Source organism: Loxodonta africana, chromosome 6, assembly GCF_030014295.1.
Source record: "Loxodonta africana isolate mLoxAfr1 chromosome 6, mLoxAfr1.hap2, whole genome shotgun sequence".
NCBI lineage: Eukaryota > Metazoa > Chordata > Mammalia > Proboscidea > Elephantidae > Loxodonta > Loxodonta africana.
In genome coordinates, this window is record NC_087347.1 from 9,451,586 (window position 1) to 9,472,563 (window position 20,978).

At 47.0% G+C, this 20,978-nt stretch overlaps 1 protein-coding gene across 1 annotated transcript in view; it reads right to left on the bottom strand.

Annotated features, from left to right (window-relative positions):
• Window positions 1-20,601, bottom strand: part of SAG (S-antigen visual arrestin) — a 40,232-nt gene extending 19,631 nt beyond the window's left edge. Inside the window, exons 1-8 of the mRNA XM_023557751.2 lie at window positions 20,137-20,601; window positions 17,190-17,250; window positions 11,964-12,008; window positions 9,539-9,732; window positions 7,193-7,252; window positions 5,277-5,353; window positions 4,173-4,308; window positions 1,979-2,063 (exon numbers count right to left, since the gene is read on the bottom strand). Of these exons, the coding sequence (XP_023413519.1) occupies window positions 1,979-2,063; window positions 4,173-4,308; window positions 5,277-5,353; window positions 7,193-7,252; window positions 9,539-9,732; window positions 11,964-12,008; window positions 17,190-17,250; window positions 20,137-20,211 (733 nt within the window). The 5' untranslated portion in view covers window positions 20,212-20,601. The remainder of the gene's footprint in view (window positions 1-1,978; window positions 2,064-4,172; window positions 4,309-5,276; window positions 5,354-7,192; window positions 7,253-9,538; window positions 9,733-11,963; window positions 12,009-17,189; window positions 17,251-20,136) is intronic.
• Window positions 20,602-20,978: the final 377 nt, after the last annotated feature.

Genomic DNA, 20,978 nt, shown 5'->3' on the forward strand with positions numbered 1-20,978 from the left:
ATGACCTTAAACCTTTAAAATCAAGTTTGAGGGTTGAAAGAAACAACGGATTCGATGCACTTAGCACATTGCCAGGCCTATGGAAACCTATCACTGCTTCATTTCGGGAATTCGACAGCTTCTTTCCCAAGTTAGGGGCTTTGATGTTAGGACTCACTAAACTCTCAGAAATCATTTTATACCATAACGATACCTTACCAATCCCCCTACTTTGTGGAACATGGTATTGAACACCACAGACAGTGTGCCAAATAACTCCAGGTCCTGCAAAGCCCTAATGGTGTATGAATTAAATCAACAGAAAACAAAACCAAAATGTTCAAATTAAGCATTCCTGTGAGGTCCCTGGATAGCCTGAACGGTTTGCATTTGGCTGGTAACTGAAGGTTGTTGGTTCAAACCAACCTTCGGAAGAAAGACCTAGAGATCTGCTTTTGTAAAGATTATGGCCAAGAAAACCTTATGGAGCAGTTCTACTTGGTAGTACGTAGGGTTGCCATGAGTTAAACAGACTTGATGGCAACGGGTTTGGTTTTTCCGTTTTTATCAGCAACACAAAATCTAGGATTTTCTGGTATGCATACATCTAAATTCCTACACCTCATCTATGATGGGTAGAGAGGAAAAAGAGGAAAGTGGTGTATGATATCATGGTGACCGATCGCCATTTTAGCACCGAAAGTCCCACCTCTTGGAAAATCTCTGTCCTGGGCAAATAGGGACAGTTGGTTCCCTAAGACACTATGACATTGTCTTGGCCATTAAACGTTTAAGTTAGAAGTGAACCTAGAGGTCACCCTCCTAGGCCATCCCCTTGCATCTTTTTATGCAGCCCATTCTTTGGTTTCTGTTCAATCAGTTTTAAAAAAACACTTCACTTAAGACTGTCCCCTGCACTTTGATGCCCTTCCAGCCCTGCTGGTGCAGTGGTTAAACACTGAGCTGCTTAACCGAACACTTGGTGGTTGGAACCCACCAGCCGCTCCTTGGGAGAAAGCTGTGGTAACCTGCTTCCAGGACAATTACAGCCTAGGAAAACCTATGGGGCAGTTCTACTCTGTCACATGGAGTCACTATGAGTCGGAATCGACTCGACAGCACCCAGGAACCACAAGGGCATTTTGATGCCCTTCAAGCTGAGGAAACATGTGGCAAAAGCCTGCAGGAGGCGCCTTTCCTGCAGTCCCACAGCCCTGAAGGCGAGGCTCGGCCATTACACCATGGTGACTCAAGGCCCGACAAGAGCATTTTACCTTGCACAAAGCACGTTCCCTTAGAGGTTTACAAACCTGAGAAAGTAGACAGGGAGCCGCTCCTGGGGGCAGGAGTTAGGACTTACACTTTCCATGCCCACAGTTAGGCCCAGGGGTTTCAAATCCAGTGCTTTTCCCCACTATATGGTGCATTGGCAAACAAAATTAATCACTGATCACAGAAGGAAAAGTCCCCCTGTGGCTTCCCCCACCACCATCTGGCAGGGTAAGGCCCTTCCAGGAAGGCATGACCATGGGAAGACAGGAAGACAACCTGGCAGGGATGTTGTCCTAAGACAGAAGTCAGTCCTAAGCTGGGAAGGTCCTGGGTGGTGTAAACGTTTAACACACTCAGCTGCTAAACCAGAGGTGGGAGGTTCAAGTCTACCCAGAGGCACCTGGAAGAAAGGACTGGTGATGTACTTCCAAAAAATCAGCCGTAAAAATCCTATGGAACATAATTTATTCTGACATGCATTGGGTCGCCATGAGTTGGAGTCAACTCCAAAGCAGTTGGTAAACTGGTGATAAACTGGGCAGGACGTTGACTGAGATGACATTTATAAGGCCTTTCCTCCATCTAAGATCCTGCTGACTATGACAGTCGAGACACATAAGCAATCCAAGGGCCCAGAAAAGCTGACCAGAGGACGGACCCTTAGGAAACAGGACAATATTGAGAAAACCTAGATGACTGCGCTCCACTTTTGAAAGGAAGTTCTTACCTGACGCTTTAATCTTCTTCACTGTTTTCTCTGTGTTATTGGTCACAGTCACTGTCACAGGAATGGGCTCCCCATGGTAATAGATCTGAAAGGTTAGCAGATCAGTCAGAAGGGGAGTAGGGGAGAAAAGACTCATGGCTTTCTAAATTCTTCATCTTAATACCTTTACCTATTGGGAAAGTGACTGATTTCCCACACTGATAAGAAAGGTAAAGTGATAGTGACGCGTTTCCTTTAGAGAAGGACCCAGAACATGCTCTGCCCAGTAAAAGCTGGCAGGATGCTGACAAGGATTTAAGGGTGAACAAGGTGGGGCAAGGGTCTTCTCTGCCTGGAACACTGAGTTCTGAGAAAGTTGTGCCAGGGTAAGCCAGGGGGTCTTAAGTAGAATTCTAAGGTTATTTGAGGCAGAATGAGCAAAATGAAAGGAGGCCATTAGAAAGCCCGGTGACAAAGGTCTCCTCAGCAGAGTGCTCTAGGCCCAGGGGGCATACCCTTGTACATGTATGCACACACAAACACATACACATGCCCATATGGTACACTGAGTTTTGACCAACATGTGTGTACCACTGTTGGTAGCCAAAGGGATCAGAGACAGCCTTGGCCAGTGGTTCTTCCCCTTCTTCCACCATGACACATCACATACATAACATTCACACGTAATGCACCAGCCCTGTGTGGTTTTTGTGAGACCTAACGTTTTCAGGAAACTAAGTAATTTTTAATAATCACACCTGTTGATCAGGAAAGGTATACATCCAGGTTGTAGCCTTTCACCAAGCTTATTCAACCTGTATGCTGAGCAGATAATCCGAGAAGCTGGACTATATGAGGAAGGACATGGCATCAGGATTGGAGGAAGGCTCATTAACAACCTGCAATATGCAGATGACACAACCTTGCTTGCTGAAAGTGAAGAGGACTTGAAGCACTTACTGATAAAGATCAAAGACTACAGCCTTCGGTATGGATTACACCTCACCATAAAGAAAACAAAAATTCTCACAACTGGACCAATAAGCGCCATTGTGATAAGCAGAGAAAATATCGAAGTTGTCAAGGATTTCATTTTACTTGGATCCACAATCAATGCCCATGGAAGCAGAAGTAAAGAAATTAAATGATATATTGCATTGGGCAAATCTGCTGAAAAAAAGCAAAGATGTCACTTTGAGGGCTAAGGTGCGCCTGACCCAGGTCATGGTATTTTCAATTGTCTTATATGCATGTGAAAGCTGGACAATGAACAAGGAAGACCAAAGAAGAATTGATGCCTTTGAATTACAGTTTTGGTGGAGAATATTGAATGTACCATGGACTGCTAGAAGAACGAACAAGTCTGTCTTGGAAGAAATACAGCCAGAGTGCTCCTTAGAAGTGAGCAAGGTGAGACTTTGTCTCACACACTTTGGACATGTTATCAGGAGGGGCCAGTCCCTAGAGAATAACATCAGGCTTGGTAAAGTAGAAGGTCATCAAAAAAGAGAATAGAAAGACCCTCAACAAGATGGATTGACTCAGTGGCTGCAATGATAGGCTCAAACATGGCAATGATTGTGAGGATGGCACAGGACCAGACAGTGTCTTGTTCTGTTGTACACGGGGTCACTATGAGTCAGAACCAACTCGACAGCACCTAACAACAACAACAACATTGATGCTACAACGTCCGTGGGTGGGGCAAACGGTTAACATGCTCAGCTGGTAACCAAAAGGTTAGAAGTTCAAGTCCACCCAGAGACACCTTGAAAGAAAGGCCTGTAATCTACTTCTGATAAACCAGCCATTGAAAACCCTGTGGAGCACCATTCTACTCTGACACACATGGTGTCACCATGAGTTGGATTCGGCTCTACAGCAACCAGTTTTATTGATGCTACGTTAGTAAACGAGTCTCCCGGGTTGCAGAGAGGGCAAAGGTGGGGGGATACGCCAGGGGAGCTATGTGACAATGCCACCTTTTCTCTCCTCCAGGCAATCAGGCTGCCAGTGAGTAAGATGCAGGTGAGGTTGACGCTATCGTAAGGATCACACAGAGCAGCTGCAGATTAAGACGGGCAGCCCATCGTTCACCAGCTTGGGGCTTGAACTACCGCTAGAAACAAGATTGACTGCAACCAGCAGAGGCTGGTGACGTGAAGTGGCACCAGTCACAGTGATGCCTGGGCTGCCTCCCCCGGCCCGAGGTTACCTCTTTGCTGAGGGAGACTGCAAGGTGCAGGGGCTTGTCCGACATGAAGAACTGCCAGGCCGACTCAGCTTGGGGCTGAGGGCCCATCTCCGTCGGAGCATGCTGTACTTTACGGATCAGCAGACGCACAGAGCTCCTGTGGACGGAAAGCCACAGACATGTCCTGGGATTAGCACCCAGACGCCTCAGGACGGCCTTCCCCATCTCTCTCCCCATGTTCATGCTGGTATCCTTCCAGGAGGCTCCCAATGGAGACTGGGCGAGCTAAAGAGCACTTGGACAATGATCTGATTCTGAGGCGGCCCTGTAAGCGGAAGAACCTGGAGGGCTTGGTTCCGGGCCCTTCCACTGTGGTTTCATGGGCTGTGGGGCGTGAGCCGCCAGCTCCCCTAACTGGCCGTTCTGTCCTGTCAAGAGTCGGCTCTGCCTCATCCTGGTGTGCAGTTGATGTGTGAGTGGGTTCTGTGTCTTACGTGAACATGCTTCAAACGCATTGCCATCCAGACATTTCCAACTCATAGTTACCTTACAGGACAGAGTAGAGCTGCCTCGCAGGGTTCCCTAGGGTGGGATCTTTACACAAGCAGATTGCCAGGTCTTTTCTCCCGTGGAGCAGCTGGTGGGTTAGAACCACCAACCTTTCCATTAGCGGGTGAGTGCATAACCACTGCGCCACCGGGCTCCTTGAACATACTCAAAGCCCCGTGTAATGTGACTTGTTTACTATCATTTATTATTATAATCGTGTGCGGAGAAGATGTTGAGGGCGTAGCTCAAAACCTTGTTTGGGTGCAAGAAGGAAACTGAAGAAAAAGGGCATCTGGGAGCTGGTGGGGGCTGACGGGAACCCCTAAGTTACTAACTGCTCGACAACATTTTCTTTTGCTTTTGTTTTTTTTCTCCCCAAATGATCAGCCACTTGACCACATCCTGTTTGCAGAAGGTTCCGTCCTTAATTACCCTGACCTGGGTGACTCCGCTACCTTGGGCCAGGCTGGCCCTGTAAGGAGAGCCCTGTCACACTGAGGCAAAGTGAGTGGCAGTTTCTCACCCCACCTCCTTGCCCCCAAGCCCCCACATCTATGCCCACAACCACGCTCTTACTTTTTGGGAATTTTGTCCTCTTCACCATCTGTGTTATCTGCGGCAAATGCTTTGACCTCAAAATCGACCCCACAGGACTGTTAAGGGCAAGAGAACAGACAGGACAGCGGTCAATGGCTCTCTTCTCAGCAGAGACTTGAGGCAACAGGATGGAGGTTTAAACCTCAGGAGTGGGGGGTGTTAGGCGTCACAATCTTTGTTTTAACCATATCCTTTTTAGGATCTGAAACGAGAGTCTGAGTGAACTAACAATGAAATGATGACATTAGCGTGAGGAGAGGCTCTCAGTCCAAAGCCCCCAGAGAAGGGGACTCAGCATGGCGGACTCGTCCCCTGCACGACCCACAAAGCCTGGCTCGCCACTGGTCCTCTCCTCCCACCATCTCCTTTCGTGTCTGGCTCCCTCAAACACGACCCTTGTGGACATTTTACTGACTTCTCACTGCCCACAGCAGGGGTGACAGACCCTCACAGGGATGGCAGCGGGAGGGGCGGACAGGCATCCATGAGGGTCCCATGCTGGGGCGCCAATGCCTTGACCCCCATGGGCAGCTGCTGTCCAGCTGCAGCAACCATAGGATGGTAAGAGGGGATCCCGGTGCTGAGGAATCCCCCATTTTTAAAAAGAAGCTGAAAATGGGACTTGAGGTGAAATATCCTGATTTTTAAATTAACTAAATAAAAAACAATGTAAACATGGCATGGGCCCAACAAAGGCAACTGCGGGCCCTGTCTCCTGCCCTCAGCCCCAGGGCACGCTTCCCTCAGCCTTGAGCGCCAAGTCCCCCATCACCTCCTGGTGTCTCCCTGGTAACGCACACATGGGGAACACAGGAGGTAAGGCACCAACTGACTGGATGGAAAAGGTATAATTGGCAAAAGGCCACAGAATCATCTGGGTCAACGGTGGCAGAGAAGCCACAGTTTTCTGTGTTCTGCTGCCATGGAACTGCAGAAATTCTGAAATTTAGATGGAAATTTGTATACACATCATTACCCACCATCATGCTGACATCGTTTAGCGAGGCTCCACCTCTGTTCACCCATCTCATTTCTGCCCTCCCCCACCACTTTATGTTCCAGTATATTCCAGTATGTTCTGGTATGTTCCGGGCAAACTTGCTCCCTGAACATGCCATGCACTTCACCATTCTACCCTGGGTATGTGCTGCTCCTTCTACCTGAGACACTTGTCCCCTTTCTCCCCACTTGACAAACTCCATCATAGTCCTTTGGAAACCTGTCACTTCTTTGCTCAGAAGCCACCAACGGCTTCTAGCTCAGAAAATACACCAAGTCCCTACAGTGGTCTACTAGGTCTCCTGGCTGCCTGTCCCCAGACCACTCTGACCTCAGCTTCTACCATTCAGCCCTTGTTCCTTCCCACTCAACACACCGGCCTCCTTGCTGCCCCAGAACATGCCAAGCACAGCACTAGTGTTCCCTCTGCCTGGGGGGCTCTTCCCAGGTAGAGTATGGCTTTCCCCCTCTCTTCCTGTGGGTCTCTACTCAGCGTCAGGGCATGAGAGAGACCTGCCTGGAACGTCCTGGACAAACATCCCCCCGGGTCTCTCTGAGCCCCTCACAAGCCTTTGTCCCCTAGAGCACCCGTTCGCATCTGCTGTACTACATTGTTACTCGTGTGTTTTTGTCTGTTGCTCTACATTAATGTGTGAGATCCATGAGAGTGGGGAGCCTAGTGTTTTGTTCCCTAGGCTGGTCACAGTTAAGAATGATAAAGACAAGTGATAGCTTCACGATGCTTCATCATACTGGCCTCTCTACTGGTGTGTATGTGTGAAATTTTCTTTGATAAAAAGCTATTTTTAAAAGTTTATTGAAGGAAGGAAGGGAGGGAGGGAAGGAGGGAGGAACAGAGGAAGGAAGGAGTCCATTCCATTTCAACTTTAACTAACCTTTCCCACATCTTGTGGAGCTGGCTGCAACATCACTGAGCAGGGCAAATAGTCAGGAAACTGTGGGAAGAAACAAAAACAAACAAAAAATTTCTTTCAGAGGGGGTTGTTCCGTGTGTGATATATATCCATTGCACAAAAATTAGGAAATGGAGATGACAAACAAGCAAAAGAAAGACATTCATCCAACATCCAGGGTAACGCTGTTAACATAACCTTCCAAATTTTCTCATGTGCACATACACACACAAAAATGTATATATGTGTGTGTGTTCCAGAAAAGGGATCACATGATAAACATGTGCTGGTTTAATCATTTCACCAGCCTTAACCCTCTTCAGGGGACCCTGGTGGTGCAGTGGTTAAGCGTTTGGCCACTAACCAAAAGGCCGGCAGTTCAAATCCACCAGCCGCTCTTTGGAAACCCTATGGGGCAGTTCTACTCTGTCCTTCAGGGTTGCTATGAGTGAGAATCAACTCGAAGGCAACAGGTTTGGTTTGACTTTTTGGTGTAACCCTCTTCAGAGGAGCCCTGGTGACACACTGGTTAAACGCTTGGCTGCTAACTGAAAGGTCAGCGGTTCGAACCTACCAGCTGCTCTGTAGGAGAAGGATGTGGCGGTCAGGTTTCATAAAGATTACAGCCTTGGAAATGCTATGGGGCAGTTCTACTCCGTCCTACAGGGTCACTATGAGTGAGGATTGACTCAATGGCAGCAGGTTTGGTTTGCTCTTGAGTGATCCTCTTCATCGTGCATTCTGAACATTTTTCCAAGTCATAAAACAGAGTTCCGCACCATCACTTTTGGGACTTCTAGACCACCAGCTTCAAGTTAACCAGTCGTCTGTGTTGGCTACTTATATGGTTTTTGCTTTTCCAGCTGTTCTAGGCACTGCTGCAATGGATATCTTTCTTTGTATACTTTTGTACCCTTTTGTCCAATTAGTTCCATAAGATAAATTCCTGGAGATGGAACTGCCAAGTCAAGTGTACATCCTAAGATTTTGGGGGCATGTTAACATGCTGCCTCCAAAAGCTTACATCAGTTTACACCCCAGCACCAGCACAGGGGGGACCCCAGGACTGGAGAACTGTTTTTCTTTTCTTGCAAGATTATTTTTATTTTCCCTTTCAGTAGACTAACACACCCTTTTGTATAACTATGGAAACTGTGGTGGCGTAGTGACTAAGAACTATGGCTGCTAACCAAATGTCGGCAGCTTGAATCCACCAGGCGCTCCTTGGAAACCCTATGGGGCAGCTTTACTCTGTCCTATAGGGTCACTATGAGTTAAAATTCACTCGACGGCAAAGGGTTGGGTTGGGTTGGGTTGTACAACTATACAAGTTGTTGTAGTTGCTGTTGAATTGGTGCCGACTCATGGAGACCTTATGTGTAACAGAACAAAACATTGCCTGGTCCCGTGCACCATCCAGAGAAGTAACATAGCTTTCATGCCCCATCAACCATTGAGAAGCTCCCCTTTCTCATTAATTCTTCTTTGAAAATTATTTTTCAGAACCGTACCACTTTTATTGCCGTCATTAGTTGCCAATGAGTTGACGCTGCGTCATGACGACCGCATGCGTGCAGAGCGAGAACTCTGGGCCACAGGCTTTCCAAGGCAGCGACCTTTCAGGAGCAGATCACCAGGCCTGTCTTCTGAGGGGCCTCTGGGTGGGTTCAAAGCGCCCACCTTTTGGTTAGCAGTTTAGCGCTTAGCCAGTTGCACACCCAGGGACTCCATGTAACATTTAAGGAGAATAGAATTTTGAGACAAAAAAAAAAATACTAGGAAAGAGGGTAGCAGTAGCTTTCTCCATATCGAGTTCATGCTTAAGACTTCAAAGAGCATGCGTTCTGGCACTATTGGTAGCCAGGGTTCCCCAGGGGAGACTTGGGTCTCGAGAGAGATGAAGTGATTTATCTACCCTGATCCTCCGAGCGTTGACAACCAGCTTTCCTGTCCCGCAGGGTGCACTTTCTGTTCAGAGCTCCTCAGAGCCAACCGAGGGGTATGTCTGTGTGCTTCCTTTTTATAGCTGAGTAAGCAAAGGAATAACACGTGTGCATATAATTAGGAGGTCGGATCAGGGGAAATATTTAAACAGTCGGTTGAAATGGTGCCTTCAAAGACTGAGAGGCTATTTTCAAGGACTTAAAAAAAGACAATCATGGACCATGCAATCTAGAATTTCCTTCAAGTGTGCAATTTAAAGGCCCACAAATGTGAAGTGATTACCCCATCCCCTTTCCTCTGCTCCCACTCACATTATAAGGGGCTGTGGGCCGGGGAAGGAGGGCTGGAGAGGTGAGGGGGCGGGGAAGAGGGATGCACACGCACCGTGAGTAGAAAGGGGTAGGTGTTGGCCCCCAGCTTCTTGAGCAGACTCTCCTGCAGTTTTGTGGGGGCGTTCGCAGCCCCCACAGGAGGGTACACCTGCACCCGAGAGAAATACAGGTCCCTGCGGAAGCTCAGGCCAATCACGTCGATGTCTTCCTGGCCGTAGCGGAAGGCACAGGTCAGAGAGACATAAACTGAGAAGAAGACAAGAGAAGGTTAAGCCTTAAAATGTCAGACTCCCCTCCCTGACCGTTGTCATGATGCCTGTTGCCACTAGACTGAGTGTGCAGAAGGCAACCCACTCACACCCTCACTCAGGGGCTTCCAACCTTTAGCATCTGGAAGAGATGGGGTTTGAGAGAGTCATCCTACCCAGCTGGGCTACACATATTTGGAAATAGGCACTTTCCCTAGGGCTTGTGTTAATTCCTCTAAAGGGGTGTATCAGAGGAGTGGGAAGTATCTTCCTTCTAACCACCTTATTTGGGCAGAGTGGTGGGCATATCTGTGGACAGAAAACATGGTACCTGCCCCTTGGTGCACCGTTTCCTCCATCCTACCCTCCTTTCTCTTGGCCAACCAGCTCAGGGATTTGGAGAAGGCTTTGAAACAGTACTGGGCCCTGGGGGGAGGCTTTCTGGATGGAGATGAGGGTGACGGTAAGGAACAGAGGAAACATTGCTTAGAAGCAAAATAGATCTAGAAGAAAGCTGGATGTGGGGCTAAGAGTGGAGCTAGGATGAGGTTGAAGTCCCTGGGTGGTACAAACTGTTAATGCGTTTGATTGCTAGCCCAAAGGTTGGCAGTTCAAGTCCACCCAGAGGTGTCTTGGAAGAAAGACCTGGAGAACTACTTCCAAAAAATCAACTACTGAAAACCCTATGGAGCACAGTTCTACTCTGACACACATGGGACCATCATGAGCCGGAATCGACTTAAGAGCAATGATTACTGGTACTGGTAAGAGGGGGTTATGGACCATAGGAGAGAGATGAAATCAAATCAGGGAAGGTTGGAGTTATGTCCTTCTTTTCACATTGCTCTGAGACATAGTAGATGTTCTCTAACTCACCACTTCTGAAAACTCAATTAAAATAAACAGATTTAAATTGTGCCCTAAGTGAACCAAAGGAATTACGGAAAAGTTCAGCATGTGTCTTGGGGTGATGGACTGTGCATAACTAACTGTCTTTAATGTTGGAGTCCCTGAGTGGAGCAAACAATTAACATGCACTACTGATAATTGAAAGGTTGGAGGTTTGAGTCCACCCAGAGGTGCCTTGGGAGAAAGGCCTGGCAACCTACTTCCAAAAGACCAGTCACGGAACCTATGGAGCCCAGTTCTACTCTGACGCACATGGGGTCACCATGAGTTGGCGTCAGCAACTGGTTTGCTTCGGTTTCTCTTCAACGTTGTAAATGTAACAATATGAAGCATGTTATTCGTGAATGTAAAGCATGCTGGAAGTGGCCCCTCCAAGTAGTTGGTACTGTTGGTTGAGGACTTCATCTATATCTGCCCCACAGCCCTGAGCTCAGAAGAACCTGCGGTCACTTACCCACATCCTCACTGCTGTTAGAAAGAGGAAGACGCCCAGAGGACCTGGTCTTACGTTTGCCCTCGCCAGGAGTGGTGCCCCTAAGAGCCTAAGAGGAGGTGACTTCTCTAGCCAAGGGCGGGGAGTTCAGGGCTCAAATCACTCTCTTCTTAGTGCTAGAGAGGAGCAGTTACTAAGTGGGAGACCACGGAAGGGGCGATTTCAGCCCCACGTCTGCCCCGAACCCCTCGGAGCTGACGCCCACACCTGATGCTTGCCCTTGGGCATATCCAGGGTTATGAACAATTCTTTGTGGTTGCCAGTAGCAACCACTCAAAAAAGCATCTTTAGCACGGGACTGAGTCACAGTGACATTCTCATCAGGACAACTTCAGTCGGCTCTGATTTTGTTTACCTAACTGTTATTAGTAACGGATTGTTTGCCATACACATGGCGACTGCCAGCAATCTCCCAGGATGCTGTGACACTGTGGTTCAGAACCACCGCAGGAAGCATAAAAATACATTCTGGTTTTTACTTGCCCTGCCTCCCCACAGGCTCTATTTCCCCCTTTTAGGAGACCTCCTTCTGGATTTGCCCCCTGTGAGGCACTGTGTAACAAAGAGGCAAGGACACAGTCCCCGCGCATTGGTTACTTATCCTGCCACTTTGGACAAACACTTCTCGGTCTGAAAATGGGACAGTGAGCTCGGGCGTGAACAGGACCGTGTGGCAAGGCTTATCTGAGGGAACGTGGGTGAATGTGTAACAAGACGCCAGCTGCCCTCCCTTCCCTCTGGACCAGGTGCTTCCGCTTCCGAAGCCTCAGTCCAGGACCAGCGGTGGACTAGAGGTTACTCCACCAGTACGAGAAGCTCCGCCTCACCTTTCTTCCCCTTGACCAGCTCGGGATCAACCAACACAACTCCATCTGAAACCAGAAGAGGGAGAGAACGATGAGCCGGGAGCTGCCTCCTGAAGACACTGTATATATTTAATTGCATGTGTAGCCCATGTTCATTATAGGAACATTAGAAAGTCAAGTTAAGCAAAGAGAAAACAAAGTCACCCAAATTTATGCTACTCAGAGATAGCCCTTGTCAAGATATTGGTGCAGAATAATTACATAAACGTTTTATACCCCAAAATGAGATTCTACTGTACATACTATTCACATAGCTGCCTCTATCACACAACTAAATATTGCCAGGAGGCTCTGGGTGGTGTAAACGCCTAGTGTGCTTGGCCGCTAACTGAAAGGTTGGATGTTCTAGCCCCACCCAGAGGGGCGTTGGAAGAAAGGCCTGGTGATCTACTTCTGAAAAAACAGCCATTGAAAACCCTAAGGATCACAAAAGGACAAATACGGCGTGCGAGCACTTTTATAAAACATCAAGAATGGGTACAGACACAGAAAGCATCGTTCTTGGAAGGTTACCAGAAATGGGGGGCAGGGGCGGGAGGGGAAATCACTTTCCAGATAGTAGACACTTGTTATTTTGGTGATGGGAAAGGCAATACCCAACAAAGGTGAAGTCTGCACAGGTGGTCCAAGGTAAACGAAGACACGAAGAAGTAGGTAGGCGCTAAGGGACAATTTGGTAAATGCGGTAACAGACAAGTTGGCAACAACTAAAATAACAACCAATAAAATGCATGTGTGGTCACAAAGGTAGACATGTACGCAGGTACAGGTGTATGCGTGTACAGGTTACCTGGAGGCATGTGTGCACACGGCTATGTGTGCTGCACGTGTGTATATTCACGTATGGAATAGAACGCATAGGGGCACAGTTAAGGAAACTTCTAGACGCAGCCCATCATCTCGTGCGACTGAGTAATTGGGTTTGAAGGCGCAGGACCAGAGTCTTGGGGGACATCTAGGACAAATGGCAGAACACAGTTCACAGTGTTCTGCACCCTAGATTCGTGAGTATCATCTGGGGTCTTAAAAGCTTGGGAGTGGCCATCTAAGACACAGCTATGGGATTCTCTGGGAGCAAAGGAGATTGAAGGAAACCAAATACTCAAGGAAGAAATGAGTCCCCAGGACTGATGGCCCGAGAGAACCACAGCCTCTTCTAGCCTGAGGCCAGAACTAGATGGTGCCTGGCTACCACTACCGACCGTTCTGACCAGGGACACAGTAGAAGGTCCCGGTTAGAAGTGGAGAAAATTGTAGAACAAGGTCCTGGTTAGAATGGGAAAAAAAAAATGTAGACCAAAACTCAAATTCCTGAAAAAAGGCCAGGCTTAAAGGATCAATAGAGACTAAAGGAACCCCTGAGACTATCACCCTAAGATACCCTTTGAACCTGGAACTGAAGCCACTCTTGGAAGTCACCTTTCATCCAAGTAATAGATTGGCTCATAAAATAAACACTGTGACTACCGTGTTTCCTTAAATTAATCAACCACAAGAGACCAAATGGTCAACATTTACTCTAAAACAAAGACAAGGAGCTAAGGAGGGGCAGGGAAGCCAGATTAGAGGAAACAGAACAGAGAGAATGGAAATAATGAGAATGGTGACACCTGCAAAAAATGTAATCAATGTCATGGAACAAGTTGTGTAAAAATTGTTAAATGGGAACCTAATTTGCTATGTAAACTTTCACCTAAAATACTAATAAATAAATAAATAAAACACCAGGTTGACACAGAAGCAGAGACAAACAAACCCTATGGAGCCTAGTTCGTTTCTGAGACACATGGGGTCTCCATGAATCAGAGTCGACTTGAATGAGTATGTATTGCAAACACATATAGAAGCGTATACACAGACACATACACACATATTTATGCACATGAACATATAACAATAGTATATACTAATCATTTTAATGGCTACATATTATTCCATCACGTGGATGTAACATAAATTATTTAATCAATCTCTCATTGTTAGGGTACTTAGGTTGTTCCCAATTTTTTCCCATTATAATTAACATTCAGTGAACATCTTTATAGATACAGCTTTACATCTATCCATTTTTTTTATTGTGGAAAAATATATATAGCATAAAATTGGCCATTTCAATAAGTGATAACTTTGGTGAAGGGTAAGACAGTACACCATACTGGGGAAGCCAGCACAACCTGTACAAGGCAAGGTCATGGAAGCTCCATAGACACACCCAAACTCCCTGAGGGACCGAATTGCTGGGCTGAGGGCTGTGGGGACCATGGTCTCAGGGAATGTCTACCTCAACTGGCATAACACAGTTTATAAAGGAAATGTTCTATGTTCTACTTTGGTGAGTAGCTTCTGGGGTCTTAAAAGTCGGTGAGCAGCCATCTAAGATATTCCGGTAGTCTCACCCCTTCAGGAGCCAGGGAGAATGAAGAAAACTAAAGATACAAGGGAAAGATTAGTCCAAAGGACTAATGGACCACAACTACCACAGCCTCTACCAGACTGGGTCCAGTACAACTAGATGGTGCCCGGCTACCACCACCGACTGCTCTGACAGGGATCACAATAGAAGGTCCCAGACAGAGCTGAAGAAAAATGTAGAATAAAATTCTAACTCACAAAAAAAGACCAGACTTACTGGCCTGACAGAGACTGGAGAAACCCCTAGAGTATGGCCCCGGGACACCTTTTCAGCTGAGTACTGAAGTCATTGCCCAGGCTCACCCTTCAGCCAAAGATTAGACAGGCCTATAAAACAAAATGAGACTAAAAGGTCACACCAGCCCAGGGGCGAGGACTAGAAGGCAGGAAGGGTTGAGAAGAGAGAGTGTTGATATGTTGTGGGGTTGTTAACTAATGTCATAAAACAATATGTGTACTGTGTACTGACTGTCTAATGAGAAGCTAGTTTGTTCTGTAAACCTTCATTTAAAGCACAGTAAAAAAAAAAAATCAACCATTTCAACCATTTTTATGTGTACAATTCAGTGACATCAATTGCGTCCACCACGTGTGACAATCACCACTGTCTATTTCCAGAATTTTTTCATCACCCCAAACAGAAACTCAGGCCCTACCTACTACGCAATGACAATCCATGAGTTTTAGAAAATATAGAATTGGATTTGGCGTTTGAGAACGTGCTGCCGAATGACCTTCTAAAAAGGGCTTTGCCAAGGAACACGCTCATCCTCAGTGCCTAAGAGTGCCAGGATTTCCTCATTCCTTTTATTGTTTAACTTTTTATGTTGAAATAGTTGTTACAGATTTACAAGAAGCCACAAAGATAGCACAGAGAGGTGCCATGTGGCCTTCACCCAGCTTCTTCCGATGGTTACATTTTACATATTTGTAGCACAATATCTAAACCAGGAGGCTGACCTTGGTACAAAGCGTAGTTCTCTGCGGTTTTATGGCATGTGTAGACTTTATCACCACCAGCACAATCAAGACACAGAATTAGTCTGTCAGCACTAAGCTCTCACTCAGGCCACCCCGTGTGGTCACACCCACTGTCCCCAGCACCTGGCAACCACTAATCGGTTTTCCACCTCCATAATTTTCGTAAATGGAATCATAGAGTACACGACCTTTTCAGACTGGTTTTTACTACTCAGCATAACCCCCACGTGTCTGTCGGTTTGTCGTACTGTGGGGGCTTGATTGTTGCTGTGATGCTGGAAGCTATGCCACCGGTATTCAGATACCAGCAGGGTCACCCATGGAGGACAGGTTTCAGCTGAGCTTCCAGACTAAGACAGACTAGGAAGAAGGACCCGGCAGTCTACTTCTGAAAAGCATTAGCCAGTGAAAACCTTATGAAGAGCAGCGGAACATTGTCTGATATAGTGCTGGGAGATGAGGCCCCCAGGTTGGAAGGCACTCGCAATACAACTGGGGAGAGAGTGGCGGCAACAAGGGGCTCAGGAATAACAATGATTGTGAGGGTGGTGCCGGACTGGGCAGTGTTTCGTTCTGTTGTACATAGGGTCGCTATGAGTCAGAACCAACTCGATCGCACCTAACAACAGCTCAGCATAAGGTCCTTGAGATCCATACATTTTTGCATGTATCAATAACTGAGTACTACTCCATGATAACATGAGACATTGGTGGTTCAATGGCAGAATTCTTGCCTCCTGTGCGGGGGACCGGGGTTTGATTCCCAGCCAAGCTACCTCATGTGCAACCACCACCCATCCATCAGTGGAGGTTTGGGTGTTGCTATGATGCTGAATGAGCTTCAGAGAAGCTTCCAGACTGAGACGAGGAAGAAACGCCTGGCAATCTACTTCTGAAAATCAGCCAGTGAAAACCCTATGGATCACTATGGTCCTATCTGCAACTCATCACAGGGATGGTGCAGGACCGGGCAGCGTTTTGTTTAGTTGCACGTGGGGTTACCATGAGTCAGGGGTCTACTTGACAGCAGCTAACAACAACCACCAATTCCATGGCGTGGATGTACACTGTTTAACCTTTCGCTCTTTGAGGGACATTTTGGTTGTTTTCAGTTTGAGGCTGTTATAAATAAAGCTGCTGTAAACAATGGTGTAGAGTTTTTTGTGTGTGAACGTAAGCCTTCATTTCTCTGAGATAAATGCCCAGGAGTGTAATTGCTGGGAGGTATGGCAGTTGCATGCTTAATTTTTTTGAGAAACTGCCAAACTAATTTCCAGAACGGCTGTACCGTTTTACATTTCTCCCAGCAATGTATGAGTGATCCAGTCTCTCCGCATCTTTACCAGCATTTGGTGTTGTCACTTTTTTTTTTTTAATTTTAGCCGTCCTGATAACACGTGTCGTGATATCTCATGGTGGTTTTAATCTGCATTTTCCTGACGTCTAATGACATGAAACATCTCTTCATGTGCTTATTTGCCATCTGTAGATCCTCTTCAATGAAATGTCTCGTCATATCTGTTGCTCATTTTCTAACTGAACTGTGGGCTTTATTTTACTGCTGAGTTTTGAGAGTTCTTTATATACCCAGATACTTATCCCTTGTCTCCCTCACACTCTTTAAAATTGTTTCAAATCAGCTGGGGCATCTCCCTGATGTTTTAATTTGTATTTCTTTGATTAGATTATTTGTGAGGGCAGTTTTTAAAAACACAAAACTAACAGACAGGTGCCTAATGAATTAAAACAATAACAACAAGTTGGCATTAAAGTTTCAGTCCATACTCAACTTACCCACAGGTTCTACTTGGTTGACATGGTCTATGTAGTCTCTCTTCCCCAGGTAGATCGTTACCTGTGGAGACAGCAGGTGTGAATTCTAGATGATCCAAGAACTCTTAGCTAAACTGTTCGTGTTAAAAATCAGCAACAACCCAAATATCTTGGTTAGTCCGGAGGAGAGGGGCCATCTGGCTCTGCAGCCACTCTATCACTTCCTTCTCTCCCGCTCGGCTGTAGGTGGAGAGCATAGATTCTAACAAGGCATGCTCCATCCTCGGCTTCATAGCTGTCTTTCTTGTTCCCTTACCTCTCCCCTGCCCCCAGTGAATTCTCCCTCCCTTTGGGATGGTCAGAGGCTTCCTGTCCACCCCACCCTCCCCTGTGGAGCCCAGGTCTTATATCAACCAGGTACATTTGTTAAATTAACTGATGATACATTAGTGGAAGCAGCAGTCAAGAAATCAAACAACACATTGCATTGGGCAAATCTGCTGCAAAGGACCTCTTTAAAGTGTTGAAAAGCAAAGATGTCACCTTGAAGACTAAGGTGCACCTGACCCAAGCCATGGTATTTTCAGTCACATCATATGCATGTGAAAGCTGGACAATGAATAAGGAAGACCAAAGAAGAATTGACTCCTTTGAATTGTGGTGTTAGCAAAGAATATTGAATATACCTTGGACTGCCAAAAGAATGAACAAATCTGTCTTGGAAGAAGTGCGGCCCGAATGCTCCTTAGAAGCAAGGATGGTGAGACTGTGTCTTACATACTTTGGACGTGTTGTCAGGAGGGATCAGTCCCTGGAGAAGGACGTCATGCTTGGCAAAGTACAGGGTCAGCGGAAAAGAGAAAGACCTTCAACGAGGTAGATTGACACAGTGGCTGCAACAATGAGCTCAAGCATAACAACAATTGTAAGGATGACGCAGGACCAGGCAGTGTTACGTTCTGTTGTGCACAGGGTTGCTATGAGTTGGAACCAATTCGGTGGCACCTAACAACATTAGTGGAAAGTTATACCTATGAAAATGAGGCTTCTACCACCCATTTGCAAGTTAAGCCTTTTCTTCCTGGCTATGGAATGAAAGGTTTCCCCCTTTGTTAAAAGAATACTGGACTGAGCAAATAGGTGGGAATTCTGGAGGAGTCCCTGAAATCCCACCAGGTGTACTTCCACACAGGTAAACCTGCATCCATGCTCTGAGGAAGTCCGAGGAGTGTGACAAAGCAAGGGTCAGTGCTGGATACCAGTGGGCCATATTGGTTGCAGCTGAGTCGACCCCAACTCATGGCGACCCCACGTATGTCAGAGTAGAACTGGCTCCATAGGGTTCTCATTGGCCAATTTTTCAGAAGATCACCAGGCCTTTCTTCTGAGGTGCCTCTGGGTAGCCTCGAGCCTCCAACCTTTTGGTTAGCAGCTGAGTGAGTGTGCTGACCGTTTGCACCCCCCAGGGATAAATATCAAACAAGTCACAACACAGCATTGGCTCTCGAAGTTCTTACTGTTTTGCTGGGAGCCAGGCAAGTGAACTGATGGTCGTGAACCCGTCAGGTAAATTCCAGGGCAGAGGTTGGCTGGACCCAGACTCTTGGGATGATGGTGAGGAGGGGAGGAGAGGGGAAGGCTGTTGGAGGAGTCTCTACCTGGGCTGAGACCTGAAGGACAGAGTAGCCAGGTGATGGGGATGGTCGAGGAGGATGTGGGCAAAGAAAAAAAAAAAAAAACACAAGAGCAGCGTATGCAAAGCTTAGAGCCAAGAAAATGCTCCTGAGTCAGTCAACGGCTCCATCTGCAGGTGAACGGCCAGTGAATGGAGATGTAGGCTGAAGCCAGAAAGGGTCTTGTGGGACCTGACCCTAAAGATCCAGGCAGACATTGAAGACCTGACCCTAAAGATCTAGGCAGAATGAAAGACCTGCAGTTACATAGTATTTGGAGCACCTCTCATGCACCAGGGGCCAAGCTAAGGACTGTAACTGCATTATTCTATTTAATCCTCACACGACTCCATGGAACAAGAATTAACCCCATTGTACAGAGGAGAAAACTGAGACTTTGATCACGTCAGCAGCAAAGTGGAGAATGGATGGGCTAAGGGAAGCCAGTTAGGCAGCTGGATTGGAGGAGGGAGGATTGAAGAGTGAACGGGAGGGGTGTTTTCTTCTCCTTCAAGAAGGCTTGGCTGTGAACGATGGAGAACGATAAGGAGGTTAACAGAAGTGGAATAGGGTTAAGGGAAGCTTTCGCTGTTGTCCTTTTTAAGATGCACGAGGCTGGCACTTGTGTTTATGCTCAGGGAAAGCACGGGTACAGAGGAAGAGGTTAAAGATGCAGCCAGGGAGGGCCTGATAGTTGAGAACCTGAAGAGGCGGTGAACCCTGAGATCCAGGTGGATGTACAGTGGTGAGTCTCCGATGGGAGCCAGGGCACCTCTCTGCTGCAACTGGAAAGGAAGTGTTATGGGTTGAACTGTGTCCGGCAAAATGATATGTTCAAGTCTTAACCCCCAAAACTGTGAATGTGACCTTATTTGGAAATAGCATCTTTGCAGATGTAATTGGTTAAGTTAACGTGAGGTCATTCTGGAGTAGGGTAGGCCCTAATCCAACACGATGTCCTTATATGACAAGGAGACACCGAGAGACGCAGAGGGAAGATGGCTGTGTGGAGACGGAGGCGGAGATTGGAGCGATGCGGCCACAAGCCAAGGAATGCCTGGAGCCACAGAGGCTGGAAGGGTGAAGGAAGCATCCTCCACTAGGGCCCTCAGAGAGAAAATGGCCCTGCTGACACCTTGATTTCTGACTTTTAGCCCCCAGAACTGCAAGAGAATAAACTTCTATTGTTGTAAGCTACCCAGTTTGTGGTATTTGTTATGGTGGCCCGAGGAAACTAATAAGAATATATCTTTTTCACACCCTTCCATTAAGCCACTCACTCCTGTGCCACTTACCGACTTGTCCCGGGAGACCTTCTTGAAGATGACATGGTTTTGGGTAGACTTACTTGTCTTCCCACTGGCTGCCATGTTTTCTGTCCCTGGCAACTTCTTTCACCTTGGGATGCACGACAGGGAAAAGGTAAAAAGATCCTAAATATAAAGCCAAGAACATGCTGGGTGTAAAACCCAGTCAGGGGATGCTATATATCCATTGATCTTTTCCTTCTACCTGCTCAGCTCCCATGTTTGACTAAATAAGGTCTTTGTTTAGTTTGTATTTTGCTGTGGTGTGCTTTTATTTTTTTAATTGTACTTTAAGTGAAAGTTTACAAATCAAGGCAGCCTCGCATACAAAAAGCTATACACACCTTGCTGTGTCCTCCTAGCTGCTCTCCCCGTAACGAGACAGCACACTCCTCCTCTCCACCCTGTATCCCCGTGTCCATTCAGCCAGCTCCTGTCCCCTCCGACCTCTCACCCCGCCTCCAGACAGGAGCTGCCCGCATAGTCTCATGTGTCTACTTGAGCCCAGAAGCTCGCTCCTCACCAGGATCGCTTTCTGTCTTATAGTCCAGGCTAATTCTTGTGTGGAGAGCTAGTTGGCTTCAGGAACGGTTTTAGTTTTGGGCTGACAGAGAGTCTCGGGGCCATGACCGCCGGGGTCCCTCCGGTCTCAGTCAGACCGTTAGGTCTGGTCTTTTTACGAGAGTTTGAGGTCTGCACCCCACTTTTCTCCTGCTCCTTCAGGGATTCTCTGTTGTGCCCCCTGTCAGGGAGGTCACTAGCGATGGTGTGCTTTAAAAAAAAATACGTATATATTCTTTCTTTTTCTTGGTAAGCCTCAAATACGTCTT